Genomic DNA, 18,846 nt, shown 5'->3' on the forward strand with positions numbered 1-18,846 from the left:
GTAGTTCCAGAATTGCTTGTAAGAACTCTCCAAATTGAAGGTCTATATCTCAAAGATCCCTTGTAAAAGACATACCTCCTAGTGTATGCCCAGCTGTGTTGCTATTGTGACAAATGTAGTATGTAGTATCAGGGTTTGCCATACCATAAATAAGACAACAAAATGTACAGCAATGTGCCACCTGTTTTGCTTCCCCTAAACCATTTAGCATTAAATTCACAGTAAATTGGATGAATTCGGAGCAGCCCTTCTGAGAACTGGACCAGAGAAGACTGCCTTTGAAACACTCTGGCACAAGTAATTATCGTAGATTTGTAAGGCGCCACAGTGCTCCGCAGCGTCGTACAGTAGGGAAGACAAGGCCATACATAAAAGAACAGACAAGGCAGGCAAAATGAATGGAGACATGAAAACACAAAGGGTATGGAGGACCCTGCTCATTAGAGAGCATATATTCTAAAAGGAAGAGGGCACAGCTGAAACAAGAGGAGTGAGTGTGGCTCAGAGTGAAAATTGGGATAGTTTGGGATAGTTGTGAGAGTGCATTAGTGTTATCAAGGATAAGATCACCTCTATGAAAAAAAAAAATAAAAAAAAAAAATGATGGGTTTTCAAAGAGCATCTAAAGATTTGAAGACTGTGGGAAAGTCTGATTGAGTGTGGTAGGGAAATCCATAAGGCTGGAGTGAGAGGTGGTTCCCAGAGATGAGACAAGGCACAGGTCAGAGGTAGATCTATGAGGGCGGAAGGGAGAGTATTTTGATATGAGATTTAAGATGTATGCAGGGGTGTTGTTGTTGAGGGCTTTGTAGGTAAGGTTGAGTAATCTGTATTTGATTCTTGAGGTCACAGGGGGCCAGTGTAGGGATTTGCAAAGTGGTGGAGCAGTGAGAGAGGAAGATCAGTCTTGCAGCAGCATTTAGGATGGATTGAAGTGTGGATATATGGGTGTCAGGAATGCCACATCAGGAGGTTGCAATAGTCAAAACGGGAGATAAGAGAATGGATAAGAGTTTTGGTAGCATGTTGAGTAAGAAAAGGGTGTATTCTGGCAATGTTTTTAAGGTGGAGTCAACAAGACTGGGAGAGAGTCTGGATGTGAGGAATAAAGCAGAGGGTGGAGTCAAGTGTGACACCAAGTCAGTGGGCTTGGGAAACTGAGGAAATTGTGGTGTTATTGACAGTGAGGGAGATTTGAGGGCAGGTGGTGACTGGCAGGAGGGAAGAGAATAAGTTCTGTTTTGGACATGTTGAGCTTTAGATAGCATTGGGGCATCCATGTGGAGATAGCAGAAAGACAGTTGGCTACACAAGATAGTATAGAAGTAGAGAGGCTAGAAGAAGATATAGATTTGGGTGTCATCAGCCTAGAGGTGGTATTGCGGGCCAAATGAGCGAATTAGTGCCCCAAGAGAAAAAGTGTATAATGAAAAAAATAAAGGGCCAAGAACAGAGTCTTGTGGGACCCCAACAGATAGTGGGAGTGGAGGGGATGTGCCAGAAGTAGAAACACTAAAAGGAGTGGTTTGATTGATAGGAAGTGAACCAGGAAAGGACTGTGTCACGAAGGCCATTAGAGTGAAGGGTGTGTAGGAGAAGAGGGTGATCAACAGTATCAAAAGCAGCAGAGAGGTCTAGGAGAGTGACTATGGAGACATTACCATTAGATTTTGCAGTAAATAGATAATTGGTCACTTTTGTGAGAGCAGTTTCAGTGGAATGTTGGGGCAGAAGCCTGATTGCAGAGAGTCAAGAATGGAATGAGAGGAGAGAAAGTGAGACAGGCCTATGTACACTTAGTTGATACAAAGGGGACAGTACTACTAACCAAAATTCATCATAATCTAAACCATACTGAATTGTATGAACAAAATAGACACCACTTCATTTCTGAATAAAAAAAAAACCCCAAACTAATTAAGTCATTTTCTTTATTTGATTTACAAAAGAAGTTACATGATTCAATATGAAAATAAGAAACTGTCTACAAATCTCAGACAGTAATAAATCATTAATTTACAATGCATACAGGAGTCAGAAGAACAACTCTTGTACAAAAAAAAAAAAAAGGAAAAAAAAAAAAGTAATAGGCTAAATGTTTTTAAAATCCAATATTTAAAATGCAAGGGAGGGGGAAATTCAAGGGAAGGGGAGGGTGTGCACAAAAAGTGGAGTTTACCACCCTATATGACCACAAAAGGTGGAGTTATAATTCTATTTGACATGCCAAAAGGAAGCTACATTACAGCAACTTAATATACAAAACAAATTTAAATTAAAAAACAAGTAAAAAAACAAAACAAAAAAACAAACTCTCACTCAATTGCAATCCAACATAGCATTCAAATATATATAGCTTTCTTCATGACTCATGTTTGCAGATACAATGGTCAATTTAAAAATCAGGAAAACTGGATTTGTTGAACACCGGATATCTGTAGATAAAGAGGATATATTAGCAGGAATTCTATATTAAACATGGAATTCTACTCTCTTTCGATACATAAAACAAAAAACATATTGGGAGTTATTAAAATTAAAATAATGTTTACATATTTTGTGGTAAGAATTACACAATATCCTACTAAAAAACAAAAACCCACAACCTTTAGGTTAAGTTGCTTTACTGTTTAGCATTCAATAGGATATGACATCAGAACAATGTTAATGTAAGCACAGAGAAAGCCATGCGATTATATGCATGCAGCCCAGAGTGACATTGGGCCTCCACAAAAGAGAACCTGATCCTCTGTGAAGTTTGCAGCCCAGTAATATAAAAAACTTGTAGAGGCATTCACTTTCAGTTATGGATAATCATTTGACACAGTTTATATTAAAAAAATGTATGCCAATTGTCAACAAATACCACACCCCTTTTGCTTGATTAGAGAATATGAATTTCAGCTAAAGTTGGAATGTATACTAAAGAAAAAACTCTAAAGTAACTTAAATCACCTTTATGCCCCTTTAAGTCAGTTTATAGAATAACTCGCAGAAAACGTGACATTCATGATTATCTAGGGGTTCAAAGTAAAAAAATAAAATTGTAAACATACCTGTTGATAGGAGGTTGTATAAACCATAACATTTGGTTGCTGTCCATCTGTAGTTATTAAGCCAGCTGGTAATTGGCTTGCTGTAAATCAAAATATATTACTGAACATTCACCCATTATACTCTGCTGTATATATATATATATATATATATATATATATATATATATATATATATATATATATATATATATATATATATATATATATATATATATATATATAGCCAATATGCAGTGATCTTTTTTTATGAGAAAAATCTTTCTAGAAGCACCAACCAAAAATAACAGGCTTTCCTGAATATAAAAGGTTTACTCTCCGCCCACATACATTTCATGCTGGTGTACTTACTGAAGGCTTCCTCCGTAAGTTCCTCTCCAAGACCATCGGCTGCTGTAACTGTGCCACCAATTCCCTTTTCTCCTTTCATTGCCTAAAAAAAAGAAACAAAGTGGTAAATCACTGTGTGCTCTGGTTATAAATATCTGGAATACCATTGCCATGGGCGGGTCACTCAAATTAACAAAATATTTTCATCTGCACTTCATAAATATGCGATGACTTCATTTTTTATTTTTATTAAACACGGAACTAATTTTGGGCTTAAACAATGTCCTTGTCCATATCAGTTGCCATCTTTAATCAAATACCCAGCTACTGAAGAAATTGTTCGATTTCTAGTGTCTCTGCTAGAAGCAGCGTTTTTACTTATAAACCAAATCAATAAGAACCACTTGTGTTTTCACCTTTCATTTTAATACTTTTTCTCCTCAATTCAATATTTCTATTAAAGTGTTGTCACAATGAAACATATATATTACATAATGCAGCCTAACAAGTCACAGAAATCTGAAGCGACTTCTAAAATCCAGCATTTATAATAGAGTGGCTTATACCTTTATAGAACACCTCTATGGCTTCTGATCATGGCCGGATTAAGGGAGAGGCACGTGCCCCGGGCCCCCCTCTCTTCAAGGGCCCCCCGCCGCTCGCATACCCTCACCTGCTGATAGCAGCCGCGGTGCTGCTGACAGAGTGGATGCATGCATCAGTGGGGACCCCGCCGGCCGCCGCATCTGACAGCTGTCAGTTGTCTGACATACATACATACAGACGCACATAAATATGTTATATATATATATATATATATATATATATATATATAGTCAAAATTGATGTTATGTTATCAATGTTTATTTTTTATGTTAGTTTTAGCGTGCGGTATCAGTGCTAGTTTTAGCGTGCGGTATCAGTGCTAGTTTTAGCGTGCGGTATCAGTGCTAGTTTTAGCGTGCGGTATCAGTGCTAGTTTTAGCGTGCGGTATCAGTGCTAGTTTTAGCGTGCGGTATCAGTGCTAGTTTTAGCGTGCGGTATCAGTGCTAGTTTTAGCGTGCGGTATCAGTGCTAGTTTTAGCGTGCGGTATCAGTGCTAGTTTTAGCGTGCGGTATCAGTGCTAGTTTTAGCGTGCGGTATCAGTGCTAGTTTTAGCGTGCGGTATCAGTGCTAGTTTTAGCGTGCGGTATCAGTGCTAGTTTTAGCGTGCGGTATCAGTGCCAGTTTTAATGTGTGGTGTCAATACCCTTTTTAATGTGGGCCTTTGGTGATTGTTTTAATGTACAGTATTTTAGTTTGTGGAAGCAATGATTTGGCTTATGCAGACAACCTAGGCGAGCCCTCTGGGAGAGCTGTAAGTGTCATACTGTGGGCTGTAGTGATGTAATGCAGGATGTGTCAATGCCTATAGCCTTATACCCAATGGCGTTATTTTACATGCGTTTTATACAGAAGTGCTTGTACAATTTACAAGTACCTGTACTAATATTAATATATATATATATCACGCCCGACATTCAGTGAGCAGCGGCAAGGAGAGAGGATGCTGGGTCCCAGGCACCGCCGAATTGGTAAGAAGAAAGAAGAAAAGACAGAAGATATAGAAGAAAGAAGGTCAAGTATGGTAAGTATAGAAACGGAGGGGAATGGTGATAGGAAACGGGAATGGTGATAGGAAACGGGAATGGTGATAGGAAACGGGAATGGTGATAGGAAACGGGAATGGTGATAGGAAACGGGAATGGTGATAGGAAACGGGAATGGTGATAGGAAACGGGAATGGTGGGGCAGAGTGAGGATGCAGAGGGGCACACAGTGTGTGGAGGCGATGCAGAGGGGCACACAGTGTGTGGAGGCGATGCAGAGGGGCACACAGTGTGTGGATGACTCTAAAGGTGCCGCAAACTGCAAAAGTTTGGGAACCACTGCCTTAATTTTAGATCTTAGGGGCCCCCCTGTCTTAAGTGCCCCGGGCCCCCCAAAGCTTTAATCCAGCTCTGCTTCTGATATACATATAGTTTACAGGAGGAAGTGCATTATCCCATATAATGTCACCTGCTTCATTCTGGAGAAGCCTTTATAATCAAAAGGCAGATTTTGCTGTCTGTTAGCTTAATAAATCGCTCTGGGAAAAAACAGGCAATTATAAAACTAAAAAGGTCTAGATTTACTAAGCTGCGGGTTTGAAAAAGTGGGGATGTTGCCTATAGCAACCAATCAGATTCTAGCTTTCATTTATTTAGTACCTTCTACAAAATGATAGCTAGAATCTGATTGGTTGCTATAGGCAACATCCCCACTTTTTCAAACCCGCAGCTTAGTAAATCTAGCCCTAAAGGTTTAACATTTAGTAAAACAGATCCTGTAATGTCCTACTCAGTGACATACTATTATGTATCTCAATAATCACTGAATACAGTGATTACATTCCTATTGAAAGTCTTCACCATACAATCAGATACAAAGGGCGTTTCATTAATAGAAGTGTGCCTTCCCCCGTGTGTGCAGTACCAACCTCTCTGAATTTTTGAAGGTATAATTTTAATGGTTCCACATAACTATCAAATCCTAAGGTGGACATAGCAAACAGAATGTCTTCTCCATTGATGGTCTTTCTCTTCTCTTGGTGACATCGCTCACTGGCTTCAGACGTTATAAAGCTTATGAATTCACTGACACATTCCTGTACACATTCCTTGGCATCTTTTGCTATCTGAGAAAAAGAAGAAAGTGAGAAACCGGTTCTAGGAAAGACCTGAAGACATACTGCACCACACAATTAACATGCCACAATTTTAGAAAATGAACACCCCCCTCCCCACCTATGGAGCTCAGACTTTCTGATATTCTTATTTCAACAGCATATGAGTACAAGACAATGGCAAACATTCTGATAGCAGAAGCCATTTCAAAATAAGTGGTCTGTCACACAGTCCATTACCAATAGGCCAGCATTTCCTTATGATCAGATGCATACTACCTATAAAACATTTTCATGGACGCACCCTACTTTGCAAAGCTAGCTGGTGGAATTTTAGATTGTACTACTAAACTTTTAGAAATAACACCAGCTATGTATGCAGTAAATCCCTGGGTTTCTTTTTATGGATACAATAAGGGTCAGAGTCACTTAGCTGCAAGGTTGTGCAGGTAACTCTGCAGAAGGTTTATGATTAAAATCTAGCAAACATGAGGGAAGATTTCTGTACCATAATGGACTTCTCTACAGCTTTAAAACTACCATAAACAGGCACATCCCACACATTCCTTGGGATACGAGAGTTATACATGGATATTTACAGTTTCTTACATTTAGTAATATGAAAAATCCGCAACAGAGAGACACTTCAGCAGTGCAAAACCAGGCAAGTGTAAGGGAAAAGGGCACAATCACCTATCACATTTCCAGCAGTCAATATATGGAAGCAACAATGTGCTGGAGGGAAAATTATATAATGCTTTAATAATGCATCTGCAAATATTTCCAAAAGATTTGCGTGACAAGTCATGTGAAGTAACAAAATTCTACTTCTAAAATTAATTTTATTAGCTGTCATTTTAAACTGGCTAGAGATTAACAAAGTTATGCTTCCTATTAAACAGCTCTTCTCTAGTAGGTTCTCACAGGAAATGCACAATATCTTCCTCCTCTTTTAGAAACAGAATAGACTTAAAGTTCAAAACGAATCTGTACAATATATTGAAAAAAGTGTGGAATCTGTAGACATTACTTTTCCTGTTTGTGGGATGGCATTTTTCATTATCCTTGCCACGTTGGCAATTGGAAGATAAATATCTTGTTCTCTGAAACTTTCCTTAGAGCCATTTGTGTCATCTGGGTCGTTTAAACTGTCTTCTGTGTCTCCTGAAACAATTACAAGGTTGTACAGGTAACTTAAGCAATGCTCTGCCACAATGCTCTGTATTATATTGCCAATAATTATGCATTTCTATACAGTAGCTGCCAAGTAAATTGAATGTGCTTATTGTATGTAACTACAACCACCCCAGTCACTGTTCCTTCATAAGACATTCAAATCAGTATCTGCGTGTGAGAGTCGTGGCCCACAATACATGGAAGGCACCCCAATGATTACTGGGATCCAGTCAACAACACAATGGACTACATTTATAAGTGGTGCTCCATGGAAGCAATACAACAAGGCCATCCACTGCAACTGATAACTCATACATTCAAGAGGCTGTTGCTAATATAAGCAATACCAAACAGTAATGTCGAACACATGGCAGAGAGATCCTTGGCTTAGCATAGTGCTTTCCAAGCTCCTATTATTTAATAAATAATTATTATTATTATTATTATTATTATTAAGGACCAAATCTAGCATCTCAATAGAACAGCATTGGCAGGTACGATTATATATGCCGTTTTCCATATGAACACGGTCATTGTACACTGCAAAATAAATACAGTGCAAGTCAGGCAATCAATGTTAAACTAGAAGGATATTCATTTTGTTGCAAAATATAGGTTATTTGGTTTTGGGACTTACCATCATGGGGTTGTATTACATAATGACTTCCACCAATGTAGTCTGCAGAAATTCCTAACTGGGACGTATCTGTTGTAGAGCTATCGCCATCCATCTGCAAATGTGAGTATAAGCATTAGACCATTGAGTTCTTCTTCAGAAATGGTGATGTCACATCTGAGTTAAGTATTGATCATTAATGCTGGTAACTAAGGTGTAGCAGCATCATTTGAATTTATTGTAGATCTATGTTTACATTACATCAATAAGATGGAAATAAATGTATCATCAGAACACTGATACGGACAATATACTGTTAGAGCCCCTTTAACAGGCTGATGTGCATCCTATTGTTAAACACTTTCTAAATGACTTATGACAAGCATGTGGTCCACTTTATGTACAGTCAAAATGAGAGACTGTAAAAAGTGCTCTTGTCAAGTCACATCTACTAATATGCTTTATAAAACATTGTAGACAAATTACATTTACATTCATTGTTGAGATAGCAGATTAGCTGGTGCCAGATTTTGTCATCTGTCAGGTTATCACAACACAGTCAAGATGTCACGTCTAAGTGCTACTGTCTATAGACCACGATTTCTTCCAGAATGAGGTAAAGCAGTACAGAAAGGAGCGGTTCACTCATTTTGTTTTCCTTACAATCATAAAGGTGATTTGCAATCAGGTTTAAATGTTATCATCCACAAGACAGACAAAACACAACATAAATAAAACTATTAGCAGCTCTGCACAGCCATGTTTAAATATTTTGCATATAATACCCAGCACATAACAGTAGGCAACAAAAGGTCATGAGGAAATGTGTACTAGAAGAATTTGTCTACACTTATATATTTTAAAAAAAAATAAAAAAAAAATTCCACATTTCCATGTAGTGAACTCAAACGTTACCAGATTTTTAGTGCAGTTCTCGGGTGGCAAAACCATAGGGTGAGTTTTTGGTCATATTAAGTTTAGCCACTTTCAGCTTACGGTCACTAACTGCTCCTAGCACTGCACCATGCACAGCGTGTGAGCCAGGCTCTGTGCTCACTGCTTGACACAAATTACCCATCAGAAGTGCAAGCCAGTCTTCTCTATTCTGCTGTGTGCTGAGCAACACAATGACTCAGAGCCAGTGTTGGCCTGGGCCACCTGGTCCTTCAATCATGCATGTCTGAGCCTATCCACCTAGCAGTGTTGGTAATGGTTTCATCCCCAGTACATAGCACTGAGGGAGGGCCAACCATAGATATGGATATCTTCATTGCAGTCACCAGAGATTAGACTGTATAAAGGTCACTAAGAGGCTCTCAGGATGATGTACAGGTCACTAAATAGGCAGAAAATAGTGTATGGATTAGTTTGAATTGGTGGAAAGTCATCTTTTAAATCTTACTAGTTCTTTTAAGGATTGGTCTATGTGGGAGGGTTTATGCCATTATTGCGAATAAACTACTATATATAAAGGAGTGAAAGATACATATTGTAAAATAACTAAGGCACATTCCTGCTGCCAACATCCTAGCTTTGTCATTAGTGTTATGGGAGACAAACTGATGAACATCCAGATCCCTCTCCCTTATTAGCATCCTTTATTAGTGGCAGTGACCAAGAAGCCTTTTATACTTAGCATGTATTATTACCTGATCCTCTCTTTGCCAAGCTCTAAAGCATGCTCTGAAATAGGTGAGGTCTTTGAATACAGGCAGAGGTAATAGGACAACAATCACCACTAAACATAAATTAAAAATAAAAAAATATTGATAATGCCCTCACCCCCCTGTAAATTGGAGCACCAATGGATAGAAATCAAATTCTGTTTTCTTTCCCACTCTAACCTCATTAAATTATTACGGCACCTTCCTCATAGTAACTGTAAGTAGTAGCACCATGTAATTGCGTTGTGTGCAGCAACTGTTTTCAATTTTCAAATTACAGAATTGGAGAGTGTTCATATAACTGATCCCTATATGTGAGAAGCAAAGAAAGAACACACTGCTGCCATTGGCTACAAGTACTCTCTGCCCCAGGAACCGGATGCAGCAATGTGCAGGCACTAAGAGAATAATGGGAACCTAATGCAACAGTTGTAGCTGAAAGCCTGCTGCTAATTGGAAGAGTCCCTGCATCTCCAGTCAGTAAGAGTGCTGTGCTGCATTTCTCCTCTTATAGAGAAAAGTGAAAAGTGAGAATAGATGTAAAAGATTTATATATATTTGCTGGCAGTCATTTTCTTGCAAAATGTTGCTAAGAAACATTATCTCCTTCTATAGGATTACTGACAAGATGTCTTGTGTGCCCATGACCAAAATTACACCTAATATATCTCCCAGAGGGTCTGATTTGTTAGGAGAGGTGAGGCAAAAAAAACGAGTAGGTTTTCTCCTTGTCAAAACCATATTACAATGCAAGGGATACAGATTAGTTCTTTATTTTGCACATAAGATAAATACTGGCTGTTTTTTTTCATGTAGCACACAAATACTTGATCACTTTTAACTTTACAATTTAAAGTTGATCTAGGACATGCCCTATCTCAATTATAAATCTGCCATCGCATTTTACATTTACCTCCTCCAATACAACATGGTGCAAAGTTACTCTTTATTTTGGCTTTACTTTCCTTAATGAATCAGGCCCCCTGTACCTGATCACATGATGCTGCAGCTCCCAGTCAGGGATAAGTTGGTATCCTTATCAGATGCAAGGACAGCCTGCTGCCCCTCTACTATGCAAGGTAAGTGGCAGGGCACAAAGAGGGATAGGTATAAAAAAAAATGATGTGGATCAGTCACATACATTATATATATTTAAACATATACACACACACATATATATATATATATATCTTTCATTTTGTCTCATGGAGTGCTGCACATGCATGGGAGCACAAATGGAGAAATTTGTACAATCGTTTTACGATCCGTTGGTCAAGATTACCTTGCATTATATTGCTGCAGTGTGAATGACAGATCTAATATATATATATGGTTAAGTATCTTTGTTTAAAAATTAATTTGGGTAGGGGCTGCTGGTGAAGGAAAACAGAATTAATGTTACACAAAAAGATTTCCAAACTAGCTACTAGATATTTAAAGATATTTGCGGGAAGAGCATTTTGCTCATACAAAATGTTCTTTTTCTACGTATCAATCATAAACTGCACTACTGTCTACATCAGTAATGAGCAACAGACGGTCCTCCGAGCCTTCACCTGCAGCACCCAGCTCATTTCTGCTTTATTATCAGATTTTTTTGTTGCAGCTTGTCACACTTGTTTAAAATACCCCCTGATATGTTATTATAGATAGGTGTCTCTTTCGGTAATTAAATGAATTTTTTTTGCACTTATTAGCGAGATTAAGGGTGCAGTTTAGGTTGAAGTTGGTGCTCCTTCAGTAAAAATTGTTTAAGGACAGAAAAAGGCCATGGCTTAAAGAAATACTAGGATATTTAAATATACATCCCATATAAAAAAAAGTTATATATATATATATATACACACACATACACAAAGAAAAAATAAGCAAAAGGCGCTTAAGTGAGAAAACTACAATACCACAGAAAATTTTGCCAGAATTATGCTAGACATAAACACCCAAAGGTGTGTAAATATATTTGAACATACAGCTTAGTTTAATGCAGGCAGCTCCTTATCATGTAGCACTTATTTGCAAGTGCCCCAGTATTTCTAACAGACAAAAAAGAATAGAAGCGCCACACATAGTGTATTACATGAGAGATAAACCAATCTCAATGTGAAAGTGCAAATGCAATAGCCTCGTACCAGAGGTCAAATAAAAAACAGCTTATCTGGTGTAATTTCCCAAACGTCTGTATGATACGAATCTTCTCATATGATGTCCTTTTAGTCCTCTGGTATAAGCTGAAAGCTCAACAAAAGAACTATTATGGTGCAGTAAATCTGAATAGAACTGAGGTAGAATCACCAGATTAATTACAAGAGATCGGGACTATAATAAACTAATCCACAGATGTTTATCATGTTAAAAATTTAATAGCAAAAGTTAAAAATATGCCCATACATTGTATAAGACATTAAAGCTTATCTGTGAGTTTCCAGATGGTAGTAACTGGATCCCAGATCCACCTGCCCAGGGTAAGTATGGCAATCCACTGGGAAACGAACACAGAAAGGCACAGAATCCCTCTCGACGCATTTCGTCTAGATGACTTTATCAAGAGATCATGGATATGTAGCATCGTTTCTCTCATGTAATACACTATGTGTGGCGCTTCTATTCTTTTTGTCTCAAATTATATATATATATATATATATATATATATATATATATATATATATTTTATATTTATTATACACACACTGTGTTCAGTGAAAAACACTATAGGTCTTCAATATCAATTAGAATAACTCAAGTTTTAATACATTTATTCATTTGGTCTATATTCTAAAATTAGCCAAATAGTTTTGACAGTATACACCACCGTGCTGGTCTAATTTGTGCTGTATAAATTATTATTTTAAAAATAATTGTTGCTACTGGTATAGTCCCTGCATGGCAGATTTTATTAAAATGTTCTGGTTCATAGCTTTCAAAGGGAGTTTGTCCAGGCCTGATATTTTTTTTTCAAAGCAACATTTTGTATATTCAGGAAGTACCATTTTACCCCACAGAGAAACAATGTATTTATAAATACAGTCCGTGTGGATAAAATTAAATACCAAACACAAAAATGTTACAATGTCAACAAATGTGAGCAAGATATCCAATCACAACTAGCAATCTCTATTGTTTTTGGCCGACATTAAGAGGATCGGAGAAGTGCAGCTTTAAGACCACTTGTGTTAAAATGCTGTGCCTAACTTGCCTTTTTAATATATGCTGTTTATTTGTAGTACAGTCCCAATCTGACAAGCATCATGCAATCTTCATTTTACTACCTATCAATATAGAAGTAAAAGTAGTCAATTTACTTTCATGTACTTCATACACAAGACAAAATTATGCAGCATTATTAGCCAGCCAACTAAACCTATAAGCTTCAGTAGCTTCTACTCCTGGTTTAAGATATAAAAGTATTACAAATATAGTAGTGATGTTGTATTTTTTGTGAATTGCTTAACAGTAAGTGGTCATTGCTTATAGGACTACGATTGCTTGAATTATATTGCCCCCTCTGGTAGATCTGTACAGACAAGGGTCCTAACATCCTCCTCCAGCCCTAGTCACGTTATGCCCTTCTCCCATGACCTAAACCGAATACCCCCACTTTACTTAAATGTAACATGGCCCATCTGAAGGTTTCCATTAACGACCCAATCTGACCAAGCAACTAAATAAGTCAGAACTGCCCAAACACACGCGTTGCCTTATCTGAAAGATCCTGTGTGCTCAGGTCCTGCAGTGAGATTCCATGGGGGCACCATTGTTATAGTCAAACTATGATCACATACATAGTCATGTGTTATCATCCTATCAAACTTATGACCTTCTCAATCTGAATTAATTGCTTTGCTGGATCTGTACATGCAATGATTTGATATTAGTGAGGTGGAAAATGACACCTTAAAGCTTAACTTCCTGGTCTCGCAGCAGAGTAGGAGTCAGATCAGTGTTTAAGGAGCATGGTAACTGTTAGGAAAGTCAGTGAGAGCAGGAGACAAGGCATTACTGGTGAGCAAGCAACTATGCCACAAGGAATGGCATCTGCCTGAGTGATGACACCATCAATTACAATTTACAAGAGTTTAATTAAATTTCTTTATTACAAGGAACAAAATATATAGGCAACAGGGCCTGTATAAACACCTGCAAATTATGCTTGTATAAGAAGTTGTAACTTAGAGATTACAGGTCATGTGCAACCTGGTGTCTTTATGTATAAAACATATGTTGATGTGGTGTTCCTTTATCATTTAAAGTATTACTTACTTTTTAATATTAATAAACAAATCTAAAAGATACAAATGCTAAATATTAGGTTAACGAATTGTGACCACTCATTTATGCAATATGCTCTTTACACTGGCAGTAAGTGAACTGTATGGACATTTCCCATGGTGGGAAATGTTTTTTTTTTCTTTTTTGTTATTTTCAAATCCAACCATAAATGTATTTTGTAAATGTTTATAAAGATAACAAATAAGTCATTTATTAAATATTAATCCTACTTTTAATTAAGCCACATATGAGCTAACCCTGCAGCTAGACCTGAGAGCAGTAAGACAGGATAATGATGCAGTTTAGTCACACAAGTGGACAGACCTGGTCATTTGCCTCCTGGGTCCAGTAGCCAGATCACAGGCCAATAGTGGTCATCTTTCCCCCATGCCCAATAATGATCATTATCTGACAATGTTTATTTTGAGGCCACATGATGCAATAATAGGTAACTGCTTGATATATTGTGGGCTACTTCAAACCATTGGCCAGTTTTGGTGCTTGTACACATGGGCACTGAGAGATGTTAAAAGCCTTGTGCTTTATCATTGCTCTTAAATACATCCTTGAAAGTATATTCTCAAAATTTAATTACAGAATATTGCCCTTTGTATGCAATGAGGCTCCCACAGAACGGTTTTGCATTTTACAAACCATTAACACTGCAGGCAACATCTAAAATAAGGCAAAGTGAAGATTTGAACGAAAGTGTGTGTACACATCTATTCATTTACGTTGTGCTTTGAACTGAGTCACACGATTTCCAATAGGTTTCAAGAACATGTATTGAAGGCGTAAATTTATTTTTTAGTCTTAGAAATACCAGATTGCACAAATCTGCCCATTACATGATCAGGCTGAAAGAACAGATGCCACAAGAGACACTAATAGGCAATTTCAATGAATAGCCCTTGATTTTATTTGGTAACAGCCTTCTATGCTACAGTCTCACTGAGTGAAAAACAGAGCAAGCACAAAACATTGTTATATACATATATAAACATACTACATAACAGCACAAGTTCTTTATTATAACAGATTGAATAAGAAACCAATACAATTTACTAAGCATGTAGGCATGAACTTAGGCCTTAATACCTCTGCTGTTAATTACATTTATTTTACTAGCATTACAAACACTAGTAAAGACATGTGGAACACTAATATTGTTTCTAGTATCATACATGTATTTTCAAGCGCACATTGTGCTATACGCATGCATTTTCCATGTGTGAATGCATTGGGGAAGCTTACAGTGAGCTCCAAATGTGTTTGACATAACAATAATTAATGCTAATGAAAACAGAACACCACCAGGAGGTATTGGAATTAATACCATGTGTTCAATTCCCTGACCCTCCCTCAAAATAGTTTAAACACAAAAATGTAGTGATTATAAAAAAAGCTTAACTTTAAGCACAAAAGCTCACATAAAACATTTAGGTGTTTCTTTTTCAAAGTGGTAATAGAAGTATGTTCTAACTATAATATCCAGGCTCAACTTGCAACAATGACCTTAAAGTGTGAGTAGCGTGAAATCAATATTGAAAAGCAAGATCAATCTATTAAATGCTCTACTCCTATAGAACATCATGTGTTCATTTAAGGACTTGGTATCAGATGCATGTCCTGACTGCACCATTTGTAAACTGGGTGATATACCCTAGTGCTAATGAGCTGTAATACGGCATCAGAGGAGTCCTACATCATCAGGGTCCTATCTGCAGCCTCCCCTCTAATAGGTAAGTGCTCACACAAGTGACCAGCCAATGGCTGGAAATAGGTTTCCCCAATAAGACTTCATAAAGCTCTACAAAGCAGCAGGAGAGGGTGAAGATTTTGGGACAATGGACAAGGAGGCATCACAAATAAATTCTTTTAACAATAGATTAGCATTTAATTGCGCGTTAAAAAAAAAAAAAAAAAGGAATTGCTGGCTAGAGAGAAAAAAAAAATATGTTACCACATAACTGGTAAATAGAAAAATATATATATTAAAGTACATTACAGGGAATCTTTATATTAAAACTAGGGTTTCCATTTTTTACTTTTCATTTCTTGTAAATACAAGGCAGAGGTTAGCAATTTTTTCCTCAACACTAGGGTCATGTATTTGATTCCAACCAGGGCCCTACCTATGTGGAATGTGTATGTTCTCCCTGTGTTTGCATAGGTTTCCTCCCACAGGTAAAAAAAACCACAAACATACTGGTAGGTTAATTGTCTGTTTAAAACATGGATTTGGAACAGGTTGCCACACGTAAGAGGAAAGGATGGCAAGATATATTTTTGTTGGCTTATTCAGTTAAACTGAAAATAGGAATCCATAATTATCGACATTTATATAGCGCCAAATTCCATAGCGTTTACAATTGGGAACAATTATAACCAACATCCAAGTTAGTTACCATTTAACAAGACATAATTCTAAAGAGAAGTTAGGGTAGGAAGGTAGAATAATGTACTCCTGTCATGCAATTATCAAGACCGTTCAGGACAATTCTAGGAATCGGCAGGATATTTAAGTAGCCAGGGAAAATGTACATTACAAACACAAATTATCAAGCGTTAGTTGCCACATTAATTTCAGGTACACTGTCTTCCTGGCTCCTGGGATATGTCTGGTCTGACTTGACCGATAATTTGAAATGACACGAATATTGGGACTTGTATATGCCCAGCCACTTCCCCTGTGCTTTTGACACATCCTGCCTGAGCTGTTTATCACCTAACAGTAGGATATTCTGCACCCATGTCCATCCAGTATTCACATTGAGTTCTGATATCAGCACTTTTTTCTCCATAGTTCAATGATTTCCATGTGCAATGCCCGTTCGACTACCAAGCAGTGAACACCGTTCAGACTGCACATACCACTGGCACCCATAACCCGTAAGCAAGTGAAGGTAGGGAGATTGGAATTTACATGTGTCTAGAACGCTCTCTCTACCCATATAAATTGAAAACGCCATTTAAGACATAAAGCAAAGCTGCTGCATAACCATTTATACAATAGAAGTATTTGCACTGCCTGGTTTTAGAATACATAATTTGCTATACTATTTATCTGAACAGTATATGATTACAGAGCATATTATTAAGGCAGCACAGTGGATTAATGGTTAGCACTGCTGCCTCTCAGCACTGGAGTCATGAGTGCGATTCCCCACCATGGCCTTATCTGTGTGGAGTTTGTATGTTCTCCCCGTGTTTACATGGGTTTCCTACTACACTCCAAGAACATACTAGTAGGTTAATTGGCTGCTATCAAATTGACCATAGTCTCTGTGTATGTATGTTAGGGAATTTAGACTGTAAGCTCCAATGGGGAAGGGACTGATGTGAGCGAGTTCTCTGTACAACGCTGCAGAATTATTTCACTATATAAATAGCTGCTGCTGATGAATATGATGGACTCCCTAATGGTACACACATCAGTATCTTCATAACCATAGGAAGGTCCTCATTAAAAACTTAAGACTGGCTGAAAAAAAAACAACAGATATATAGAGTTGCACTTAAACGTCATCACCGCCCCCCACAACTCCTCCAACACGTGAACTGACACACACTTTGATTTCTATGGTAAAATTGGTCATCTTAGAGCAATCAAACCTTACATTTTTTTGCAATTATAATCAGGCGACAGGAAATATTAGAGGCCTTGAGAGCCACTTAATCAGCCTGCTGGCAACAGACAAGCATGGATAAATTGAAAACACATCTATTCACTAATGGATCACAGCAGGTATGGTCAGCTTTAACCTTGTCCTTAACTTCCTTACCACTACTACTACTTGCACTTTCCAAGCATAAAACCTAATTTATGTCAAAGATTTGCTTAAAAAAAGTCATAATTTTGTACTGAAAAATGCAATGCTTCCCAAGTCACCAAAGCTGTAAATATATAATAGAAAGACATTTTACAACCGTAAAGCAAATCCAGTTAGTGCAAACAAAAGCCATTCTCTATTACCAATAATATTTGTCCAATGCACAGCCTACATGCAATAAACAGCAGCTGCAACCCACGAACATAAAGCTGCCAACGGAAACTTCATTATCACGGTTACACAATAATACAACTATCCCTCAGCACAGGCAGCAAGTGGTGTTACGGGGACGGACACTAGGGCTGGCCTCGGTCTTCTGCAGCGCCGACATAGTCAGCAGCGGCGTACAGCAGCCGCACGGAGACAATAGAGGGACGGGTCCTCGCCCCCTCCCCACTGACATCCATACACACAGACTACACACTCCGCCAACATGCCGGCCGCCCCCGGGCACGTACAGGGGGATCCAGGCTCTGCTCATACAGCCCGGGGTAATGCAGCACATCGCACCCCACCCACAGTGTTCCCCGGCCGCCCCGCACCGAGCCCATGAGCCCCCGTCTGTCACACACGGAGTACACCGGGGAGGCCTGGCCGCACCGTATCCCCGAGGTCTCCTGATCACACAGGCCGAGGCAGCCGCCAGGAGCTCCGGAGACAGAGCGCGGCAGCTGACAATGGGTGACATGCTAGCACCGGCCGGGGTCTCCCGGTATCTCCGTGCTGGCTCAGACACGGTAATGAGGCGGGCGGCACACACACTGCCGGCTCCGGACATTTCATTGAGCTGCAGGGAGGAATCGGTTAGCGATCATTGGCCGAAGCCAGGCACAAACCTCCAGTGCGGCCCTGGTTGGCTCCCTGCACGAATCGGCTGTTTGGTTGGACAGAAAATGGCTGCGAAGGAGCCAGTCCCAGCGCGGAGCTGCGCTTCCAGGACTCGAGTTTCCCTCCCTCCGCTCACTCTCCAGGGCTGCTGTTCCAAAGGGAGGGCGACACCCCCTCCACTGCTCTCACTGCGCAGACACCGAGCTTTGCCACCCACTGGCCAATCCCAAGTATCAGCTATTCCAGCAGTTGTGTACACCTCCCTCCCTTTAGGCTGTTCCAGTGAGGTAGTTTCCACTCCCGGTGCTGACTGAACTATGAAAGAGCGCGTTCCAACCGGCACCTCCCCCAAAGCGCGCTCTTCTATGTAAAGT

The 18,846-nt window shown here is 38.8% G+C and overlaps 1 protein-coding gene across 2 annotated transcripts; it reads right to left on the minus strand.

The window, feature by feature from the left end:
- Window positions 1-1,917: 1,917 nt before the first annotated feature.
- On the minus strand, window positions 1,918-18,626 carry NFYB (nuclear transcription factor Y subunit beta). Of its 2 annotated transcripts, none has more exons than XM_075209305.1 (7): window positions 18,481-18,626; window positions 7,903-7,996; window positions 7,120-7,253; window positions 5,904-6,101; window positions 3,405-3,486; window positions 3,057-3,136; window positions 1,918-2,435 (listed from the first exon to the last, which is right to left on the minus strand). In XM_075209305.1, the coding sequence occupies exons 2-7, from the start codon at window positions 7,994-7,996 to the stop codon at window positions 2,403-2,405; spliced, it is 621 nt and encodes a 206-aa protein (XP_075065406.1). In that variant the 5' UTR covers window positions 18,481-18,626; the 3' UTR covers window positions 1,918-2,402. The 2 variants fall into 2 exon arrangements, with proteins under 2 accessions (XP_075065406.1, XP_075065407.1); XM_075209306.1 differs by lacking the exon at window positions 18,481-18,626 and adding an exon at window positions 17,432-18,113.
- Window positions 18,627-18,846: the final 220 nt, after the last annotated feature.

Source organism: Mixophyes fleayi, chromosome 4, assembly GCF_038048845.1.
Source record: "Mixophyes fleayi isolate aMixFle1 chromosome 4, aMixFle1.hap1, whole genome shotgun sequence".
NCBI classification, from domain to species: Eukaryota; Metazoa; Chordata; class Amphibia; order Anura; family Limnodynastidae; genus Mixophyes; species Mixophyes fleayi.